The 25,062-nt window shown below is 33.8% G+C and overlaps 2 protein-coding genes across 4 annotated transcripts in view; one reads left to right on the top strand and one right to left on the bottom strand.

Annotated features, from left to right (window-relative positions):
* The window catches only part of LOC115886266 (serine/threonine-protein kinase Genghis Khan), a 94,730-nt gene extending 79,460 nt beyond the window's left edge, over positions 1-15,270 (bottom strand). For all 3 annotated transcript variants that reach the window (XR_004050865.1, XM_030905358.1, XM_030905359.1), the window contains exons 1-2: positions 15,170-15,270; positions 5,078-5,351 (exon numbers count right to left, since the gene is read on the bottom strand). Coding sequence is in view for 2 of the 3 variants with exons in the window: in XM_030905358.1 (XP_030761218.1) it covers positions 5,078-5,288 (211 nt within the window). In the remaining variant the exon portion in view is untranslated. The remainder of the gene's footprint in view (positions 1-5,077; positions 5,352-15,169) is intronic.
* A 3,462-nt stretch (positions 15,271-18,732) lies between these two features.
* Positions 18,733-22,285, top strand: LOC115886226 (protein lines). The gene is made up of 2 exons (XM_030905316.1): positions 18,733-18,957; positions 19,063-22,285. Exon 2 carries the CDS (start codon positions 19,087-19,089, stop codon positions 21,229-21,231), a length of 2,145 nt encoding a protein of 714 aa, XP_030761176.1. The 5' UTR covers positions 18,733-18,957; positions 19,063-19,086; the 3' UTR covers positions 21,232-22,285.
* Positions 22,286-25,062: the final 2,777 nt, after the last annotated feature.

Below are 25,062 nucleotides of genomic sequence, written 5' to 3'. Positions count from 1 at the left end.
GCTATAGATGTGGCAGGAATGGCCACATCAAACGGGATTGCCGCGTCCAAATGCGATTCCGTTTACCATCGAGAGAACATAGGCACCAGGAAATCAACACTAATGAGCGAGTATTGGCTGAAGAAAACAAAGCCTCTAGGATGTTTTCCGTTAGGAATCTAGGAAAAACCGCTGACAGTTTGGTGATCAACGGGAAGGTCGATGGTAGAAAAATTCGAATGACTGTGGATATAGGCGCTATGGTTTCGTTGGTGCGGACTAACTCAGTGCAAGGATTGAAGATGATGCCTCTTAGAAGAAGAGTGTATTTACGTACAGTTACGGGGGAAATGGCCGTTGTACGGGGAGAGGCTTTCATGGAACTGGAGTTAGGGAATTTGAAGTTTCGGCATAGCGTTTTAGTGGCAGACATTGAAGATGATTTTATCATGGGTACGGATGTGATCAGTCAGCATGGTTTTTCGTTCGATCACCATAGAAACATCCTGAAAATCGGAAATGAGGAATTTGCTGTATCAAAAGAGAAGAGACCAGGAAATATGGAAGCAAGATCAGCGGAAATTGTGATGATACCTGGTGATACCAAGAAGACTGTGTTCGGGAAAATGGAGAAAACCTCTGGATGCCGTGTAGGACGGGTACAAATTATCGACAACGAGCCAGATCAACGACGAGCTACCTTGGACAAAAAAATGAAACATCGCGAAAGCACTGTCAGAGTAAGGAATTTTACGACCACACAATTAAGGAAAGATCAAATGGAAGATCCAGACATCGGAGCAATACTACGGCTCAAGGAAGGTAACGGCGAGAGACCACCGTGCCAGGATATTGCAAAGCTCTCTGGACTCAGTGGAATTCACTGGTGATTGAGAATGGATTGTTAAAGCGCACGTGGGAAAGTGCGGATGGCAGGACAGTAACAACTCAGTTACTGGTACCAAGGAAGAAAGTTACCTAGGTATTGGAAGAAATTCACGGTGGTAAAACTGGAGCCCATCTTGGGGTAAACAAGACCTTGAGCAAGCTGAGAGATCGCTTTTACTGGGTGGATTATTGCGAAGATGTCAAGAAATGGTGTCGACAATGTAAAATTTGTGCAGCCAGCCAAGGACCAAGCACTCGATCTAGGGGAAAACTAAACAATATAACGTTGGACTGCCATTCGAAAGAATCGCTGTTGACATTGCAGGCCCATTCCCTGAAACGCACAAGGGCAACAAGTACGTTTTAGTGGCGATGGATTATTTCAGTAAATGGCCAGAAGTTTTTGCCATTCCAAACCAAGAAGCATCGACTGTAGCTGAAGTATTAGTCAATAATGTCTTCAGTAGATTTGGAATTCCTTTAGAGCTTCACACTGACCAAGGAAGGAACTTCGAGTCAAGACTGTTCCAGAAGATGTGTGATCTGCTTGGTATTCACAAGACTAGGACAACAGCTTTACATCCGCAGTCTGATGGGATGGTCGAGAGATTCAATAAGACCATTGAAGAACATCTCTCGAAAATGGTGGATGAACATCAAAGAGATTGGGATCAGCATATACCACTATTCCTAATGGCATATAGAAGTGCAGTTCACAACACCACCGGACTTTCACCATCGAAGATTTTATTTGGTCGAGAATTACGGTTGCCTTGTGACTTGGTGTTCGGATCACCAGACGACAGCACCACGAACGTAGAGGACTACGCGGATGAACTGAAGGAAAGGTTATTGGGAATTCATAAGGCCGTGAGAAGTAAGATTACGCTAGCCAGTGACCGGATGAAAGCTCGTTACGACCTCAGAGCTAATTCTACGGGATTTCAACAGGACGATAGGGTATGCTTGTATAACCCACAGCGCAAGAAAGGAAGGTCCCCAAAGTTAACTCCAGCATGGGAAGGTCCTTATACAGTCATCAAGAGGATAAATGATGTTGTGTACCGGATTCAGCGCAGCCCTAGAAGTAAGATGAAAGTAGTTCATCTCGATCAATTGAAGAGATACCAGACAGGAAACCTTGATCGGGACGATCAAATTTGAGAAGGGGGCAATGTCAAGATCAAGGTGTATTACTGGTTGCATAACTGCATTACTGCTACATAACCGCAACGTGCATTGAGGAACCTAACAGAAAGTAAAAGAAAATTCCAGAATTCTTTAGAAAATTCCAGAAACCATCGCCAGGGGGTATATAAGGCCCGCGCTTTGACAGTTGGACCAGTCTGAAGATAGTCTGAAGTCTAAAGTTTGATAATACCGCGCTTTAAATTGTGAAATACCGTTAGAGTAATAGTAGTTGCATAAATTGTGTTGTAAATAGTATAAGTTGTGTGTGCAGAGTGAGACAAATAAAATCGTTAAGTATTTTATCGTGAGTTTAAATTAGTGGACCCACGGAATCCGTAACAATATAATAATATGCCTTTTAGAAAATGGCTTTTAGAAACATTTAAAATTCTATGTTGTTCCGAAGATATTCGAGAAAAAACGATAATTGGAGATTTCGATTTTACTTTTTTCTGACTTTATTTGACAAGGCATCCTAAATCTAAAAGCACATTTTCATTGGCACTTTTTCTAGCTGCACAACAGTGTTTTCAGATTTGTCATTGCCCTATTTGAAATCTTCAATTTTCATTTCCTATCTCCTGAACCACTCATTAATGTAAATATTTCTAAACGGCATACTATTAGGCACATTAATGTACAACTTTGCCCTAATTTACCCAAATCTTATAATCTCCTATAGTTTTCGAGATCCCAATAATGGGGGGTCGAATTTGAATTACCTTGTATACCGGGTGCGCCTCGAAAGTGGCTCACCCATATAACTTTTTTATTTTTTCAACTAAAAACCGGGATTTGGTACGTTAGTATGTGACATAAATTAGGATTGATTGAAGAATTCAATTGTTTTTGGTCACTTCCTGTTTCCCCGGAAATTACTACAACTTTTGATTTTTAAAGGGCACCCTCGGTATATTTCTACTTTATTCGATAGAAAATGACACTCTGAATAGAATGACATTCTGTATAGCACCTGTTCTGTACCAGTTAACCGAGCTAATACAGGCAAGCCTGGATAGCAAAGAAACGGCAATTTGTGCTTTCTTAGACATTGCAGGAGCGTTTGACAATATACATCACAAGATGGTCAAGCGATCTCTGGAAACAAGAGGGGTGAACAGTACGATATTTTTTTTGGGAAATGCTCTCAACACGGACAACAGAGGCTGAGATAGGCACCAAAACTCTAGTTGTTAAAACAACGCAAGGAACTCATCATGGTGGAGTAACCTCATCCCTACTGTGAAACTTGGTAGTGGATGAACTACTAGACAAATTAACTCAAGCGGGAATACACTGCATAGGGTATGCAGATGACATAGTCAAGATTGCACGAGGGAAACATGAAGGCACCCTGTGTGATATTATCCAAAGAGGACTCCGCATCGCTGAGAGAAGACTGTCGGGGTGAGCATCAAGCAACCACAAAGGCTTTCATGATATGCAGAAGACAGGCGGGAAATAGATAGGGCTGCGCCCCTAACTTTTTGCGCTGGATGTATACCATGATTGAAAGACCCATGATTACGTATATGAGCAGTTTCTTGGTACATAAAACTAGAGCAACGTACAGCAAGGCAAAACCTGTGCAAAGTATTGGAATGCATCTGCATCACAGGTGCCACGAGAACATGTCCAACAGCAGCAATGGAGGTCATCCTAGACCTAATTCCACTGCACATTATCGTCGGTAGTTACGCCAATACGATAATGATTAGAATGGTATTGACGGAAACAGTACTGGGAGAATTTTCAGGTCAGGGGTTTGGAACACCCTCAAAAAGAAAATTCCACTTCTCCAGTGGATGACATACCAAGAATTTTTAAGAAACTTTGAGAAACACCTCACTGACTCACTGTAGTGTATTGAGTAATAAAAAGGATTGGAAGAAACGTTTGCTCAGCATGTAAGACCATACCATAACGTGGTACACTGATGCTTCCAAAACCAAAGCAGGGACAGGGATAGGAGTATTTGGGCCGAAAACTAAATACTCCGAATCAATGGGCACCTACCCTAGCATCCTTCAGGCAAAAATCTACGCTATCGAAAGATGCGTACAATTTATCTTAGATAGGAACTATCGAAAACAGGAAATAGCCATCTTATCCGATAGTTAAGCTTAAGCAACACTAAACGCGATCGTAGTAAGTAACCATCAATTCGAAGTTAGTCAAAGAATGCCTAAAGAAGCTCAACAAATTAGACAAAGAAAATAAAGTTCTCTTACTCTGGGTGCCTGTTCACCAATGGATAGAAGGCAATAAAAAAAGCAAATGATCTAGCTAGAAAAGGAGCGAACACTCCACTAACTGGAGCAGAACCGTTCTGTTTTTCAAGCGGGAACCAACTGAAAGCGGAACTGAAGAACCGGGAATATTCTATCCGTAACCTGGAATGGGTGTCCTCCAACGGACACTCGAAAAAGTTCCTCAGAACTTACCACCGAGAAAAATAAAATATTTTCCTTGATTTAAGTAAAAACAATCTTCTGATTGTCACAGGGTTTCTAACAGGACACTGTCTCCTCAACGAACACCTCAGTAGGCTGAAGCTAAGAAACAACGGGAAATGCAGATTCTGTGGGAAAACGGGGAAACACCAGAACACCTTATCACTAAGTGCACCGAGACGACCATAAGTGCACCATGAACTGTGGTACGGCTGATGTCTCAGATACTGGCTTTTGCTAAAGCCCTGAGACTGTATAATGAGTTATAACTCGTTACAACTCAAGAAAGGGGAACACATAATAAATCTATAAGGTCGCGGTGATTAACTCCCCTCCTAAACATTCTACATTCTACAATTCTGTATCCATTCTGCGGCCAACTAAGATTGGCCGCCAACTGTATCTCAGAAACTACTTATCATATAACTTTAGGAAAATATTTCGAAAGTAGATCAGAAATAAGAGAAATCACTGGAAATTATTTTCAGGTTCGAAAAATATTATTAGCCTGTATTTCTTTCGCCAAATTATAATAGTAAAATACTAACTATATTGTAGAAACTTACCATATTCCAAAAAATCTGACACCGTCTTTTCTTTCCTCAAACTCGAATTGGAACACTCATCATACAAAACTAGCAATACGTCAATTAGAGTTTCTATGCTGAATGCTTGTCCATGAGCCGTTAAAGGCCCTCCCAAATAGAGGGTTTCCAGTTGTCGAAGACGGCACTCCGCCGCAGCCGCAGTAGTATTGCCACCATTCGTATCTCCCATGTTGAATTTAGTTACAATATTAGATTCATAATAATTCCTTATAAGCTAAGGACATTATTAAATCTGAAATAAAAATAAACAAAATATTTATAGTGAGTTACTAAGTATGTACTAATAAAATGTTTATACTAACTTTAAAATATAATAAAATTAACAAAAATAAGTTGAACCATATAATCATAGAATCTTAACAAAAATCAGTGATATACAGGGTGGTCCGAACTGTATTCCGGAAACTTCGGCAGCATATTCTGCAGATTAAAATAAGTAAAAAAGTTCGTATAAATGTATGTCCTAAAATGCGTAATTTCGGAGATACAGGGTGTAGAAGTTTCATTTTTGTTTCGATTTTTTCCAAATAATTTAAGAAGTAACGTCAATATTTGGATGAAATTTGGGTGTGGGGGATTTTGGACATGAGAAATTTGATTTTGATGTCAATATGACTCCTACTTGTAGAGGGCGCCACCTACATATGCTTTAACTGGTTTCAAGAGTAATAACTTTTCGTCCATACCTGTATACTGAGCAAAAAAATATACATTTACAACTTTTTTTACTTAAAAAAGGTCTCTTGGCAAAAATCGCTATGAGTAATGGATCTCGAAATATTTGAAATTTTCAATACCTGTCATCATTGACAAATTAAACATGTTGACTAAATAGTTATTAGACTGAAATCTAAAATTTGAAATCTTTTTGTGCCAAAAGTTCAACAGAAACTGTTTAATCATCATTTTTTCGCAGAAAAATTTATGATTATTTAAAAAAATAAAAATTTATTATTTAGTCAAATACCTCTATTCAACGTGTGCTTATTTTTTGTCAATAATGACATGTATTGACTATTTCCATTTTAAATATCTTGAGAACGGTTGCTCGTAGCGATTTTTACCAAGAGACATTTTTTACGTAAAAAGTCAAGGAAATGTATATTTTTTTAGTCGGTAGTTTTATACAAGTACGGACGAAAAGTTATTACTCTTCAAAACAGTCAAAACGCATGTAGGCCCAACCACCCCCTACAAATAGGAGTCATTTTGACATCAAAATCAAATTTCTCGTGTCACAAAACTCCCAGACACCAATTTTCATCCAAATATTGACGTTACTTCAGAAATTATTTAGAAAAAATCGAAATAAAAATGAAATTTCTACACCCTGTATCTCCGAAACTAAGGCCGTATTCCGTTGCAAAACGAGACCGGTAAACTACGGTAAAGAGCGGTTCCTGAAAAACATCGGTTTGATACGGAACGATTTGGTAAAATACTGGAAACGTCAAATGTTGACGTTTTCTAAATTTCAAAACCTCTATTATAAAATTTATCTTTTATGCATTTTTAATGTATCTATTCTCTGCTTTTACGTTTGCTTCTTCTTTTCAATGGAGTTTAATATTGAAAAGTACTTTATTAATAAACTGTTAAACTCGTTAGACAGCTCAAGTGAAGATTTGTAGGTCCAATATTAAAACAGATCAATAATAAATAAACAAATCTAATCAATATTTATATTTTTATAGCTTACAAAACATTCACGATTACTTGTTGTTCATGTTTTCTTTAAATGTTCCTGACTTTAAGAAACAATGGCTGTGTGATAAGTTTAAATGGTCCTAAAAAGTCATTCTATTTAGTTAATGAAATTTATTTACCTTTACTACCTACCTCCATTGCTTTTGGATGTAAATACAAAATATTATTACAAATTTTAGAAATCAAATGAGAATTCCACTCGAACTTCCAATATTTGCTTGATTTCTGTCATATAAATGACATTGATTGACAAACAAAACCAGAAAAACCAGCCTTCTCGCGCTGGTTAGTTTGGTGACAGTTATAACCGAATTTTTCAGCAACCGTGTTCCGTAATAAGAAAACTTTCAGGAAACCGATTGAAACGGAACCTTTGAAGAACGGAACATAAAACCATAACCAAGGTAAGCAACGTAATACACCCTAACATACACAATACAAGTATGGGGGCGTCAAAAATTAACTAATTATAGAAAGATTAATAAAAGATAGAACATTTCCAAACAGTTATTTTCCAAAAAAATATTTTATCTCAAATTTTAAACTACACCATTTAAAAATTATTTTTACTTCAACCTTCTTAAGCCCAACTAATAATAAACGCCATTAAAAAATGAAGAGTAGAGGCCACGTAAATAACGTCTAGGGCTTGACCTCGCCAAAATTATCATCGATTATCATTCCCAGTCGTCTTTGAAGCCGTTTTTTTTTTCGATCGTATGGTATAACTGCATATTAGAGTCTGAAATTATCCTCGTTTCAATAGGTACATATTTATTTCATCCCTAATAATTTTAACCCGGCTAACTGTCAACTTTAAACCTGTATAATCGCTAGAGACTAAATTGATATATGAACCCCCATTTTTAAATTTCTGATTGACGTTTCAATTGACACATTTAAATTTATGTTATTTATTAGTTATTCTCCAATTGGTTTGGTTTAGAGGTATCTAAAAGAAGGATATTGTGTCAGAACTTAAAATTACTAATAGTGACGGTGACATTATTGTGAATTCCAGAAAAATACTGTAAATAGTTACTTGTGCAGCATGTGGTAGATCTATATCTTACCTATTTTTTTATTATTTGAAATTTTTATACAGGGTGGAGCACCTCATTCGCCTCGGTTGATTATACGAAAACGGAAAGATGTAGAAACAGAATATTTTAGGGGTATAATGTGGGAAAGCTATGTGCATAATTTAAAATTATTTCGAAATGTACAGGGTATATCAGAACTAACATCCAAAGTTATATTTTTTCTTATGAAACACCCGGTATTTTATTTCATTTTTGGATCCTTGAACACAAAATAAGGCATTTATTATAAGAGTTAAATATGTTTACAAGCTTTGGTTTTTGAGATATTTAAATATGCATGCTATAATAAAAAAGATTGTCAACGACCTGTACTGTACATTGCTTTTCAGAATTAATTCTTGTGCTGACTTTTAAGCTAGGCTATTAAGCCATGGAAATAAACTTTACTGAAAAATGTTATTGCTTTGTTTAATGTATACAGGTGTAAAAAACAGCAAAATAAAACACTAAATCACCTTGTAGATATATGGATTTTCTATAAAAGAGCCAATTACGGCAAATTCATTTTCTTCACTTCCAACGACAGGTTGTGCTTCGATTTACTTTAAAAAATAGAGGCATATTGCATTTGAAATAACCAGGTTTTTATCTAAAATAAATATTCAAAATAGACAAGTAATTTTTGGTACACCTGTATAAATTTAAGGAAGCAATTAAATTTGTCTATAAAGTTTATTTCTCTACCTGTCAACTCAGCACAAGAATTACTTCTGAAAAGTAATGTACAGGGCACAGCATGCATATTTAAATATCTGAAAAACCAAATATTTTAAACATATTTAACCCTTACTATAAATGCCCTTTTTAGGTCCAAAAATCCAAAAATGAAATAAAATACCGGATGTTCCGTAAGAAAAAATATAACTTTGAAAATATAACACCCTGTATATTTCAAAATAATTTTAAATTGTGCACATTGCCTTCCCGCATATACCCATAAAATTGTTGTTTCTACATCTTTCCCTTTTCGTGTAATCAACCGAGGCTAATGAGGTGCGCCACCCTGTATATTAGAAATATATTTTTTTAAGAATTTTAATAACTAATAACACTTATTGACAACGTAAAACAAAACCATTAAATTATTGAATCTACCCTACATTATTTTTTATGCTTCTGAAAAATATACAGGGTGGCGCCTCTCATACGACGGCGACGCGGAGGCTGCAAAGAGAACTTACAGCTTGTATTGAAATTAAATGTTGTGAAAATATGTGGGTTGATTTAGAGAATTTTTTTAAATATAGAGAGTCCTACAGGGTGTCCCAAAAAAAGTTACACATCAATGTTTTTTTGTAATGGACCCTATATATTAATTGATTTTCGGATTCTTTTAGAAACATAAAGGTGAGTTTCATTAGAGAATTATATATTATTATTATTATTATTATATAGCTAAAATGTAAGGTTTCTGACATATTTATCAATTTCTAAAAATGAAGGACAAATTTAAAACTTCAATAAACGCTACCTAAATTATAATTTATCCGGTATAGCGTATTATGTAGTTAAAATAACTATTGTACTTTAAGTCAAATTAAAATTTGACCCGAAAAGTTATACAGGGTGAGACAAAATTGACCACTGCACACATTTAAAAGCAAGTTACTCCTTTATTTTAAATAAACCACCGGGTATATTATTTCAATACTTAATGGATAATTCGTATATCTTCAAAATACTATTAAGATTGCCTACTCTTTAAACAACGATTTTCCTAGATATTTTCATTTTTATGATTTTGCGTCAGTAGATCTTTATTATTTGATAAATCTAGGTGGCCGTGATACACCTTATGTTAATTTAACAAAAATTAATGTAGGTATGTAGAGTAAAACATTTTACGGTAACGAAAAGAGACACATTTAAAATAAATTTTACTTATTATAGAATTGAAACTAGATATAAACGTACAATTATGTAACAAAAATTTTCTAGATGTAATCAAATGCTCAAAATTCTTTCATTCCTGTTTGCTGCAAAAAAATGATACTCTTTTCAACAGATCTTTTCAAGTTAAAAGGCATAATATGTGAAGTTCTACTTTGAAAAGCAGCCACAATAATTTCTTTCATGTTAGCAACAATAGTTGGTCGAATTTTAAAAACACTGTCTTTAACATATCTCGATAAAAAAGTCCAGACTAGATAAATCAAGAGCATTTAAAAAACTATTCTATTAATTATTGGTGAATGTCAAAATGTTAAAATCAAAAACCTTACATTTTAGCCATATACTTCTCTAATGAAACTCACCTTTATTTTTCTAATAGAATCCGAAAATCCATTAATATATAGGGTGTTCCATTACAAAAAACACAACTTTGATGTGTAACTTTTTTTGGGACACCCTGTAGAACTCATTATTATTTTCAAAAATAATAATAATAATCATCTCTATTTAGCATATTGCTAGTACAAACAATACAACTAACTTATGCCAAAGGCTATAGAGTAATAAGCATTCACAAGTATTACATACAAGCATTACAAAAACAATTTATACTATTCCTAGGCCTTTAAATAAGTAGACAATTTCTTATTAAAACTTACCAGCGTACCTGCGTTTCTCACTGCGTCGGGCAAGGAATTATACATAAGCATAATAAAAATGCTCTAAACTAACCTACATAATATGTATATACATATTATGTATATAGAATATAATATAAATACATCCAGAGAAATCAGAGTTCATCAATCCTCGATATACATAATTCTATCGACTGAGGATGTTAAAATTGCTGGCTGGTATGTAAGTGAGAAGGAATCACTCAGTGACCACAACTACATCCTTTTCGAAGTAAAGGAGAACAGACAACGTAAGTCGGAGAATATTCCATCCAACGGATGGAACTTAAAAAAACGGGATATGACGAAGTTACAGGAAGCAATTGAGAAAATTCCGATTGAAGGACCTACACCAGATGCAAAATCATTCCATGACAGCCTAGCTGGCATTTGTGACAAATCAATCCCCAAAAAGAGGAATCGCCCTGGTAAGAATCCCGTTTATTGGTGGTCCCAAGAAATAGCTGAGCTTAGAACGGAGTGTACCAGAAAAAGGAGAGCCTTCACGAGAAATAACCGGAGGAATCAAACGGCGATAAACCAGCAACTACAAACGGAGTACAAAGCATCCAAGAAAAGGCTCAGAAATGCCATTAGAAAGGCAAAGCAAGCATCGTGGAAAGAGATTTGTGAAGAAGTTAACACCGACACCTGGGTAAAGGCTATCAAATAGTTATGAAAAGGACTTGTGGATGTCCCCCACAGCCTATACTACCTGCATGCACGATGGACAAAGTGGTTGCGTACCTTTTCCCAATCCACGATAAGGTGTGCTTTGACGTCGTTGAAACCCCTGACTTCGTAGATTTCACTATTGAGGAGATATGTCTGGCCTGTAGAAAACTCAAAAATAATAAGGCGCCAGGATCCGGAAACATTCCACCAGAGATTTTAAAATACCTTGTCGAGCGGAAGGCTCAATATGTCCTAAATGTTTACAATGAACTGGCGAGAATAGAAACTTTTCCGAAGCAATGGAAGCTGGCCCGCTTAATACTCCTGGATAAGGGAAAGAACTCACCCGAAGATCCCTCCTCTTACCGACCTGTATGCCTTTTGGATGTGGAAGGCAAGCTATACGAGCACTTGTTAGTAGCAAGATTCAAAAAAGAGATTGAATACTCAGATGGCCTGGCTGGAAACCAATATGGATTCAGGGAAGGTAGACAAACGGTAGATGCAGTCCTTAAAGTAATCAAGTGGCAAAGCGAGCATGGGACTACTCCTCCCAAAATGAAAAAATATGTGCGGTCATCACACTGGACGTGAAGAACGCATTCAACAGTGCTTCATGGCAGTTAATTCTGGACAAGTTGAGGAGAAGAGGAATAAATGGAAGCCTTCTTGCATTGGTAAAATCATATCTGAGTGATCGTGAGTTGATTGTGCAGTACGAAGACGCAACCAAAAATTTGGAACTGAGTAGTGGCGTCCCTCAAGGTTCAGTTCTTGGGCCATTTCTGTGGAATGTCTTATATGACGATCTATTGAGAACGGAGATGCCAAAGGACGTAACGCTAATTGGATTTGCAGACGACATAGCAATGGTAGCAGTTGATAGGAGTGAGGACTGGCTCATGGAAAAAGCTAATCTGGGTCTAATGAGAGTCTTAAACTGGATGGACAAAAACTGTCTCAATCTGTCACCGGAAAAAACGGAAGCGGTCATCCTGACTAAAAGGACTAAGTTGAAACCAGTGCATTTTAACCTGCTTGGAACACGAATTGTACCTGGTAGATCATTAAAATATCTCGGGGTATGGCTGGACAGCAAGCTCACTTTCTCCATACTCGTACACCATACCACAGAAAAAGCGGAAAAAACAATGTCCGCCCTTTCCAGACCTCTGCCAAATATTGCTGGTCCAAGCAAATCGAAAAGGAAAATACTGGCATGTGTAATGCAACCCCAGACACTCTATGCTGCACCAGTGTGGAACTACGAATAATAAGGTACTTACCAGGAAACTCACCAGAGTTCAAAGGCGAATGTCCATTAGAGTAACTAGGGCCTACAGGACAATCTCAGCTGAGGCAGTCGGAGTGATAGCTGCAATACCACCCACAGACCTCCTTATCAATGAAAGAGCTAACATATACAACGGACAGGACAGAGCCACGGCGCGAAATTCCCTAATGGCCAATTGGCAGGAGCGCTGGAGGACTAGTACAAAAGGCCGATGGACACACAGGATCATCACAAACATTAGCAACTGGCAGAATAGGTGCTACGGGGAGGTCGACCTCTTAGGGCACGGCTGCTTCAATGCATTCCTATATAAAAGAAAAAGAGCAAATACGGAGATTTGTAGATACTGTGAAGCAATAGATGATGCTGAACACACCATTTTTGCCTGTCCTAAATGGCACGACGCAAGAGAGATATAAGATATATGAGAAGGAACTGGGGAGACGGTTTACTCTGGAGAACTTTGCCTTGGACATCATGGGAGAAGAAAATGAATGGAAGATGACCTATAATATTGTACGGACAATCATTAGGACCAAGAAGCAGGAAAAGAGAACTTAATAGAACAAGAAGAATAGTAAGCCAGCTACCACGTTGAAGTAATGCGAGAGCAGTTCCAGCGTGGAGCATACATTGGCAAAGGGGGATTTTTAGTCGGTATAAACCCGACACGGCCCACGACCATCCAACATCGGGTGTCTTTTGAAGATTTTCCCCTCCATAAAAAAAATAATATAAATACTGTCTTATTACACGCTCCTTCCCCGTCATTTAAACTTAAATTAAGTATTATTGCCCTTTCTGATTGTAATTTAGTTGTTTAATTTCCTACTAAGCTTACCATAAGATGTCTGTAATTAAGTAATTGTGATAAAAATCATTTTTAACCATTTTTACACAAAAAAAATAACGTTTTGAATTTGTTAGTGATTGTATTTTATAACCTGACCTCTGTATGACTATATTAGAATTGTTTAACTATTCTGATTGTAATTTGATTATTTTAGTTTTTGGGTCTGAGGATGGGAATTAAATGAATCCCGAAACATGTCGCCCCAATTTTAAATCAAATTAAATTTTGAAATAAACATCCTAAAAGATTGTGGGTTTTTTTGAGTCCCCTACCCCTCGTCAGAGGTTTTACATTAACCTACATACATATGCTCACAAAATTTCAATTTAATAGAAACTGTCATTCTCCTTGGAGCCTCCGCCTCGTATGAGAGGCGCCACCCTCTATAAATAATACTTTATTAATTTGGTATCCTTACAAGCAAATCAAAAAAATGTATTTAGTATGTATAGTATGCCGGCCGTGTTCAAAACAAAACACAAAATAATGTCAATGATTTTTTTTATTCATGTTAATTATTTTTTATTTCAACTTTTTTCTATGGTTTTGTTGTTTTCTTCATCTTAATCTTCTTGTTCATTCTTATATTTTCGCCGTACAATAAAAAAAGCGTCAGAATAGGCTTGGAAGATCACAACTACTTTATATGTATATTATTACACATTACTTTATAATATGATTTCATATGTAAACATATGTGAGAAATGCCATGGATCATGATCATTTGCAAGCCAACTGGATGCCGTTTTTTTTCGATGTTGATAAGAAATTACAATTTATAATATTGATGTTCACACGAGGAATCACACCCTAAAGATGATCCGTGCATTTTTCGAAGACTGTGAATATTAAAATAGGCTGGAATTTTTATTAAAAAATCAACAAGATTATGTGACAAGATTAAGTATTGAAGAAGATAAATAAATTCAAATTAACAAAATATCAGAATGATGTTTGGTACATTTTTTTCTATAGTCTATCCAATGAGAGGATGCATGCATTATGCATTACATACATGACAGTGACAGATGTGTCTGTCATTTTAATACAGAGGTAAATTGTATTTTCTGTCATTTTTTAATGTAGTCTGCCGAAATATTCCCTAGCTTGTTGGATACTAGTAGTAGGCTACTGCTTACAGTGCTTACCACTTACCATACATGATATAAATCCTATAAATCCTAAAGAGATGGAAGTTTGAAATAATTATTGAAGAAAAGATATTACCATTCAAAAATAAGTAGACTCTATTTAGCATACTAAGTACATAGTTTAACTTAAAAATGAACTTAAATGATTTTAAAGCATAGCCACTACATTATTATAGAACAGAACTACACATGTGAAATAATAATGTGAAAAATATACTTATTGAAGCCAAAAATATGGAACATTTTCAGAATCTTTTACTTCTTATTAATATAATAAGACCGCTTATAAAACTGTTTAGAGAGCTAAAACTATAGTTAAAAAGTCAATTAATAGTTGTAGATGTTTTACATATTATATGCAAAACTTTAATTGCAATAGTACTATTGATTCAAATAAAAAAGGATAGGCCGATTTTATTAACAAATAATTCGCCATAATAGTGATTGTATTCTTTTAACAACACAAAAATGAAATAGGTAAAATCACATTTCAGGACTTTCTGCTTATTTAACACAAGTATCATTCCATTTAGTGCTTGAAAAAAAAATAAAATAAAAATAAATACCTAGGTATTTGTAATGACGAAGATTAACCTAAATATAAACTATCGCATCCAAAAATAGTCTAATCAGTTTAAAATTTCATAATAAAACAATACTAGTAAAGCATTAAATGAATAAAGTTGAATCTATTCACCTTTTGCGAATTATAACACTTTTTAAACACTTGTCACATATTACACACCAAAATTTACGGAAAACTTAAGGCGGCCATATTTATTCCTCCCTACTGAGAATGGGAAGAATTTGATTAGTATTGGGTAGTAGTTATCGATGTCCTAAAAATATCGATTTGAAAGGGTTCTAAAAATTTGATTGAGACATATTTCTTTGTTTAAAGCAATAAGGTTTTTCTTAAGCAATAAGAATCGTTGACACACAAATTTAATTTTTAGTGTGAACAGTTATTAAAAAAGGCGAGTTATTAATTTCGTCAATTTATTGGTATTTTTGGTCACCCTATATATATAAAAAAGGTAATGGTGTGGATCCGGTGGCTGACCTTGAAACGAGTTTTTGCTGCATATAGTCACAGACACTACGCATGCGCACATCTTCGATGTTGCCAGATTGCAAGTTATTTTGGAATTATTTTCAGTAGAAAACAAATATGTGCTTTTCAGTGTTTTTTGTCAATATATACTGTATGATCGAAAAAACGGCGTCCAGTTGGCTGGGAAATGACGATTGAGGACATTTCCCAAGTAAAATGACAACGATCTTCATTTCATAGTCATCGCTGACGCTGTTTTTTTCAATCATAGTACGCCGGTATATTATTTATATTATTATTTTAATATTTCGCACAACACGTGAAACGTGAACGCTTATTATGTATTTTCATAGTCAATAAAATTAAATAGAAATAAAATTCTAGATTCCTATAATTAATCTAATTGCTCTAGATTATAATGCTATGTTTAAAAAGTGCTTTATTAAAAATTCGGGGCATTAAAAGGGATGTGTCCAAGTTTTTCCTTTTTTTTAATTTTTAACTGCTGTAGCTCCATGTCATGTTCCTAATAGGTTTTTTAACATTCCATCAAAACTATGGAGGCCTTAATTAAAATTGTAGAATCAGCTTCAGCAACATTTACAGTTACCTTGTTTAATTCTGCTTATACATATATTGCATTAATTTTTCTGCTACCTTAAGATTTCTTTACTCTTACACCTAATTTATGTGATTTTCTTAGCATAATATGATTTATAAACCATATTTTTCCTAATGGAAGGATGGAATAGGATATGTAAAATTAAGATATTTTAACATTTATTTTCCAGACAAAGAATAATATAGTATTAAGATTAAGACATAAAAAATTATAAGAAAGATCTTAATTTAAATCACAAACTAATTACAAACTAATCTTAATTTGGTCTTGTATAAACACAGCTGTAAAACTAATAAGATCAAAACTCAACCTTCACCATATTGTCAAGATTTGGCATTATAGGTAACAAGAAATTACAGTTAATTAAGAAAAAGAATATCAAAGTACACGATATTAAATGCTGTAATGTATTCTACGACACAAACCATCTCCCTTCTAAAGAGAAAAAGATAAAACATAAAGCTTATTCAGCTTATTTTAGTCTTATCAACACACTCTTCGATAAAATATATGTCTAAAATTGCTATTAATTCACTAACTTGATATTTTTAAGAAATTATGATACAAACATTATAATCAAAGTATATTATATTAGTAACATTATAGGTAAGATGTTACCTCTATCTCCCATTGACGTGTATTGTTCTATAAGACTCGTCATGGTAGTATTTCAAAACATCAATACATATAATCAAAACTATTGTTGCCTGTAAATAACTAGAAATTAGATAACTTGAAAGAAATAAAATAATTCTAATAAGTTTAAAACTATTAAGAAAAAATCCGTACATGATAATTTTTAATTCTAATGTAAATATATAAATAAATGTTATTATTATTAGAATTTTATATATTCATAATATTTTCATTTCACAATCTTCATTATCCTTCTTACCTTAATTTTGAATATCAAGATAAATCTGAAATGATAAAATTAATTATAGAATTTGTATTATTATCGATTAACAGCAATTAACAGTCAAAAAAAATTTTCAACTGCAAATAATTCCAAAATAAACTGCAATTTGGCAACATCGACGATGTGCGCTTGCGTAGTATCGATGATCAAATGCAGCAAATATTGGCTTCAAGGTCAGCCACCGGATCCACACCTTTACCATAAAAAATTAACTTTGTAAGAAAATATCAGAGATAAAATCAGAGAAAAATATCAAAACGAGGTAAAAACGAAAATATTAGTAAATTTCAAAACAAAAAAAAATAGCCAATCTTAATTTTTTCGCGTTTATTCATTTACACCCTGTATTTTATTCTATAGAACCTGAACATTCTTTATTCGATATAAATTTTCTAATATTGTAGTATATTGGAAACACTGTCCCTAGTCAGGGACTTTTAATTTAAAAAGTAGTGTTTGTTTGTGGTTTGTGTTGGTCACAATCAGTGTTGTTACAATAGGTACAATTGTACTATTTTGGGTACATTTGATAGTCAAGGAGTACATAGGTACAATTGCAAGAAAAAATGTACAATTCTTACTTCTCAAACCCAAACTAACCCAAACTTAAACCCACGTACATATTTTTAGACGAACGGTGATACGCGATGCGTGGATTTGAAATGCAGGTTGCTAGGAGCAGAGGCACAGAATTATACATCACTTGAAATACTGTTCAAGCCGCACGGATGTCAAACGTAAGTTTGACTTGTGTCTAGCCCTAGCAGGCAACTGTTAAGCCCGACCAATCACGTTAGAGTTTTTGACAAACACGAATGAATTAACACACTCCAAATAACCACGCTAACCAACCTGATTGGTCAAGCTTAATAGTTGACTGCTAGAACTAGACACTTCTGTAAGTTTGATATCCATGCGGTGAGTAGGAGGGGGGCTAATCACTGCGACCTTAGAGATCTATTGTGTCCCGATGTCAAACGTGACGTCACGCAATTAGTTCCCATTTAACCAATGCTATTCAAAGCTCTTTGTAGCTTCTGTATTACTGTCCTCCATTTGCGAATTTCAAGTTCCAGAGCTTTACGCCCTGGGCTGCTCAGAACGGTTCTGAAAGAAGCTGTGCGAGATAGCCTGGTGCTTCCATATGGCGCGGAGCCAGTTCTGAATATGACTCAATTGAATGGAGGGAGAGTACCGCGTTCTTGAACAGTTCAGAGCTGCTCAACTGCGTGAAAGGAGGACAGCATATGGTGTATAATTCTGTGAGGGTGCATCCACATTATCCTAAAAAAAGCGGATCGGCGGCGGTGTATCGGCGTAACGACCTTCGCAGCAATTCTATTGGCTGAAAAATTCATCTGTCAGAAATTTTATCTGTTAAATTTACCTGGCAAAAATTTCAGCCAATAGAATTGCAGGAAATCGATTCAAGGTCGTTAAGTCAATACGCCGTTCCGCTGTTTTTAGGATAGTGTGGATGTACCCTACGTACCAAAACTTGGTAAAAAGGTAAATAGAGAGATCACATGACCCCACATTTTTGCACCAAAAATGTACAATCCCACTTAAAAAAGTACAATTTCGACACCATTTATAGTACAAAAATTTTTGCCCTTGTAACAACGCTGGTCACAATGGTAATCTGTCATTTAAGTCATTTCCGTCGTACGCAAAGAAGTTTTTGACTTGATTGTGCACAAAATTTAATGTCTTTATAAACAGTTCATTAACTTGTAGTATATTTATAAGTTTTGTAGGAAAAGAGTGTTTTATAAGCATTTCTCACTTTAATAAGCTATCGCAATTATAAATTTTAAATTATTTGTGGTATCGATATAAGAACGCCGTCGCTACTGAATCAAATTGTGCTAACAGATAGTTTTTTTAAAGGTAATATTTTAGGGGGACCAAAATTAAGATATTTTTCTTTTATTCGACGAGTACATGCCGCCAAGACTATTTAGAATATAATATTAATTTAATATTTTATTTCAGGTATGTTTATTTTTGAAAATTCTAATGGTGCTGAAAGAGAAGAAGAGTAAAATGTCTTCAGATCAACCGCTAAAGAAGAAACCAAAACGTGGGGATGTAGCAAGCGGCATAGACGAAACCGATCTGATTCAAAGTTTATCAGAAAATGGGGTGCAGACAAACTTACAAGCTCTTCATCTTTCAGTGCCACTTATTGTGAATGAAGACGATATAACATTGAATACTGTTAACATTCAGTATAATAAAAGACGGTTTATAGTGAACAGTGACAGTGAGCTGGAAAAGAGTGTTAGTGAATCTGATCAAAATGATAGCGAGCTTGCTTCTTCAACAAGTACACAGTCGAATATATCAATACCTAACATTAGTAGTAATTATCAGTCAATAATGCAATATTCTGACAGTAGCCAGGTTAGTTCTCCCAATGATAATACCTTAGATACCTTTCAACAACAACTTGTAAAACAGTGTTTATGTGGTACTTCAGAAACAATTTTACTCAAGCACTTATCAACTAATAATGCTAACGAAACAAATATAGTCTTATTAGAATGGTCTGATGTTGAAATTTTACAATTCTTGTCCAATCTTCAACTGCTTTTTGATGTATACTTAAAACAAAATAACAAAGGTTTCATATGTTCTAGAATAATTGCTAATTGCGAACTTATTATTTATAATAGTTATAATTTAATAGAGCAAATTATTGGTTTATGTGACACTAGAAATAAATATATTTTATATTTGGCGGCTAGAGTGTTAAGCAGTTTTCTAGTGGCAGCTAAAACTAATATTAATAATGAATGGCTTGAAACGATTTTAAATTATTTAACAGATGAAAATATAGATTGCGCTAAGGTGAATTTTGCTTTAGATGTAATAAAGCGGGTGGTCGAATGGAAAGATATTGAGATACATGTACTTGAAGAAAGTGAATCTGTAGAAAGTGCCGAATCAAGTTCTTTGAATACAGGTTGTGTTAGTGTGCCATTTAGAGATCCCGAAAGTTTTGATACTTCTCCTATTAAAGGATTGATTATAAAGAGTTTAGAATCTAGATGGCCAGATTTAATTCATAAAATACAAAACTTTATAGTCAGTAACACATCGGTAGGTGTTCAAACATGTGTTTTAACATTTTTAACTCTTTGGGAACGCATCATTTCTGTAAGGGCAAATTTAAGTGTTATTGATATTAAACCATTTTATGCTCATCTGGAAACATTTGCAGCAATGCTAAATAGTGATCTTCCACCACTTATTTGGCGTCATTTGTTGTCTTTGTTCAATGAAGTTTTGTGCTATGGAAGTACTTTAGCATTACAAGATATGGTTCCAGATGAGACATGTCAATTAGCTCATTTAGTTTTTAGATATATTAAGGATTATAGATTATTAGATAGTTTGCCTTATAAACAAGAACCAGGTAATGTTGTGAATAATTTTGTCGGTTCTATTCCATCAGAATCTTTACAATCAAATTTTGATAAAACTTTATTGCAAAAAATTGTTCTTCTGGTATTAAAATCTATAGCGGTAACGATAAAAGAGACTAGATCTGATAGTTCTGATTCAAGTGTAGGATCAGATGATTATGATTTTTATCAAGACATGCAAGTCATTGAACGTTCAATAAGAGATGTTTTGAAAAAAGTAGATACATTTATTAAAACTGCCTTAGATTTTCATCCTGAAATGCCATTTTGTAAAGTTATAGTACATCTCTTTAATGACCAAGATAATTACCTCATTGAATCGATGGTTTGCACTCTTGACATAACGGTTGGTATCTCCTATGGAAATGTTGTGTTTTCTGATTTATTAGTTATGTTAAATCCTATCCATTCTTTTATTGAATTTTTAAAGATTGTTAGCCATGATTCTGATATATTATTAGATTATTTAGTTGGTAGTGAAACATGCTTTTTATTATATCTCTTAAGATTTTTAAAATATACAAGGAGAAACTGGTCTAAATTTGTTAGCAGTTGTGGCGAAGGATCCACATCTCGTAGTAATGAGTTGGATGACAGTATGGCAGTATTAATTCGACTAAAAATGCAGATTAATAGGCTAGTATCCAGAGATCTTTTCCCCTACAACATTAATCCAATATTAAGACTTCTGACTGATTGTGAGAATCTCTATGATGGTAATGAATATAGTTAATTTCTTACCAATTTGTGATACGATCACCTATAAAAGTTTATATTATAAAATGTCTTTACCTCAAATATGAGTTTTAAAGGTTTTTTTTATTATCACTTATACTTAAATACTTTAATTGGAATAAAAAATGTTTCTATAGTTGTTAGACAAATTCTCAATAATACATTGTAAGTTTTAGTTATATACACACTGTACTATATTAACTATATTGATAACTATAAATAATAAAACTAATGTATTAATCATACTCTATAATATAAGCCATATAAAAACTTAACAAAAATACATACTTATTTTCTAGTATGTCTTAATCTTTCTAGTATGTATTTATTTATTCACATTTAAGTCACTGCCAGTTACTGAAAAAAAAATATTGTAAATTTAAATGTACATATATACTTCTGTTTCTCGAAAATCTGAAGATTTCCATTATAGCTATTGTTATGTCTGTACCTAAAAAGATCTATAAAGTTATAAGATTTTTTTAATAGGCACAATATTTATTTTATAAAAGTTATCAAAATTCTAGTTATACAATGTAAACAGATTGGTTAGAAGATGGTGAAGTTCATTTTCAGCAGAAATATTTATATAAACAGACAGTGTTTAAAGTGTTTTTTTCTGATGTAAAGGATATCAGTCAAAAAATAAAGGGATACTCATACATTTTTTTATAAAAAAAATAATTTAATAAACTTCATTACATGATGGAGTATTTTAATATGGAAAAATGTTTGATTAGTTCAGGTTAGTTGTGTTCTTCATAATGTGACAAACAGGATTTTTTTTTTATTTTATAGGAGTTTCCTATTATCACTCTGTATATCTCAAATTTTTACCTTTATGGTTTATTATAATTTCTACAACTAAAATCCAACCAATCTGTATACTAAAATACCCTGTTAATGTAAATGCAGCCTTATATAATTATAAGGCTGCTAAGTTATATTTAATATTTTTCCATATTGTACATACTATGTATTGATATGCATATTTTTTACATAGCTGTTAGCAGGTACTTGTATATATTAAATTATTTTTTGTAATGTACATACATGTCAATACAATTATATTTAATTAAAAGTAAGTTTTCTACAAATCATATGCATTTTTAATTATCACCCCCAGCATGTACAGGGTGGGTCAAATTGGACGCTTTTAAAGGGAAACACCCTTTTCTATAGGAGATAGACGAAAACTAATATCGGTGTCTGAAGCTCAATTTTTATCAAAATCATGATAGTAAAAACCGCACATCGATATCTGTTGCCGTTTCGGTTAAGGGGTGTTTTTCAAAACTGTGCATTTTGAACATATCGCTCTAACTTTTTTGCTATGGAAAATTTTGTATTTTTATGAAAACATTTCTAAAGCACCTTTTTACGTAGAATTTAATGGTTTGAGTGTAATTTTATTAAAATTAATAATCTAAGAGTTATCAACAGACAAACTAATTTTTTATTTGGGACACCCTGTATATTTTTAATTAACTGAAAAGGACCTAGAATTACCTTTTCAGAAATATAGCATAGATATTTTGCTCGAATCCTTTTCGAAATATAGAGTTTTTAAAAGTTCGCCATTTTTAACTAATAGGCTTTGTACTAATGGAATTCGAAAACATATTTTCCAGCAAGACGGGATACCGCTTCAGAACGCTGGAGTTATCAGCAAATTTTGCAGCCAAACCAAACCAATTTCGAGAATAATTGAATAGCTAACCAAGATCCCAGCCGTTGGCCGTCACGGAAGCCGAGGCCGCCGGACTTAGCGCCTATGGATTTTATAGGAAGAATAAGGTTCTTATTTTTAAATTGTCCGTAATCTAGATAAGAATTAGAAGTACTTAGCGGTTATGCGAGGGTATTTTTCACCCCCACTGAGTTAATGAATTCCGCGATAAATGTTCAAGAACGGTCGTCCGTCTGTCATAACAGAAGACGGTCGACATGTTCATCACCTGTAGAAAAATCTTATGTCTTGGTTTGCTATTTATTTTTATTGTTATTAGATATAGAATGTTTAAATGTGTCGATGTTGTTTAATATAGTTTAAATTGTTATAAAATTTTGCATCTCTCATTGCAAATATTATTTTCGTTTTAATTGCTGCTCACAGCTAGACTTTTTTTGCATTACAACCGGCGCCATTCAAACCCTACTTATTCAAAGTGGGCGATTTTTAAAAACTATATATCTTGAAGAGGAATCGAGCAAAATATCAAGTATGCTATATTTATGGAACAGTAATTTTAAATTATTTTCAATTAAGGAAAGAGTGGTCAAAAATGTACTTAACCAAAACTTGAAAGAAGCAAAGAAAAAAGGGTTAAGAGCTTACATTAAAAAAGAAGTCCTTGTGATAGGGGACGAAAGTTACAATTACGAGCAACTGGTGGAGAGGGGAAATATAGGTAACGAATCAGATAGCGAAGTGTTCACCGATACTCCAACTAGACCATCTCTAAGTGCTCCGGGTACACCCATTAGTAAACTACCTGTTCAGCCTATTGGTATAGATCGTCACAAGCAAGAAACATACCATTCCGTACCAGAAGCTAAACCGACCAATACTTTTGAATTTACTATTGCTCCAAAAACATCTACTGCGCAAGTGCGCAGGGGATCACATAGCCATATAACAACATCACTACAGTCAACAAGCAAAGGACAAAGACTGACAAAGACCAACAACCAGAAGTCACACGAAGCCGGTATAATAATCATATATCATCAAGGATAAAAAGACAATGCTTGTGCGCGCGAACAAAGTCTATCTCATATTTATACGAGTAGTACATTGGTGCGCCCGTCTGTGCTCGGCTATGTTCTCATGTTTTTTTGCAAACTTTTAAAATTTTATAACGGTTTTATCTTTAATCTGATTGATATAAGCATATTCGCGATTTACTTACTATGTGCAATTAAGACTTTTACTTAGAAAATTTAATATGTTGTTTCTTATTATTATTTATTAAATTATATGTTCATTAAGACAGTATATTATGTCTATAAGAATGTATAGTAGTTAGATTATCGTGTATTTTCTAGTATAGTGCATTATATATTACAATCAGGTTTGACTCATCTAAAAAAAATACTGATATTTCTGATTAATTATATTATAATGATATATTTTCGTTCTTATATTTATTACTTGTTCTAGTATTAAAAATATTGTTAGTGTATTGTAAAACAAAGACTATATATTTCATCTCTTATTTGTTTTGTAAACCGTAGGTGTTTTGATATGGGACAGATTGTAGGTTAAATATTTAAAAGCATATTATATAAAATTGAGTGAATTCATATTATTCGGGACTACCTCTGTGTGGTGAAGGTTGATTTATATTAGGATACTGAACAGTGGTACTAATAAAATATTATGTTCGTTGAATGCTTAACAAAATACTGGATATAGGTGATAAAAAGGCATTGAAAGTTGATAAGTAATTGTTCATAGAAATTTTGAATTGTGCCTAATTATTACTTAAAAAAGGGAAGGGAGGCTTGATATGTAATAACCGAAATAGATCAACTTATACTTAGCAGAATGTGATACATAGAAACTTATATATAAGCAATAATAATATTAAAAATAAAATATTATGTAATTTTAGAACGTGCCATCTGCCCTATGTCTTAATTATTTATGCGGTATAAGGTGCTTTTTATAGGGTTTTTTTGCGTGCATTAGTGTGGATGTGAAATAATTAATTTTATACTTTTAGATATTATTTTAGAATTATGGATATAATAACTTTGTACTTATTATTGTAGTAATGAAACCTCAGACAAGGATTTACCTTAAGAGGATTCTATGTTTATTTTC

This window comes from Sitophilus oryzae, unplaced genomic scaffold, assembly GCF_002938485.1.
Source record: "Sitophilus oryzae breed Bouriz unplaced genomic scaffold, Soryzae_2.0 scaffold_476_pilon_pilon, whole genome shotgun sequence".
In the NCBI taxonomy this organism is placed as follows: domain Eukaryota; kingdom Metazoa; phylum Arthropoda; class Insecta; order Coleoptera; family Curculionidae; genus Sitophilus; species Sitophilus oryzae.
This window is presented reverse-complemented; position numbering and strand designations above follow the sequence as displayed.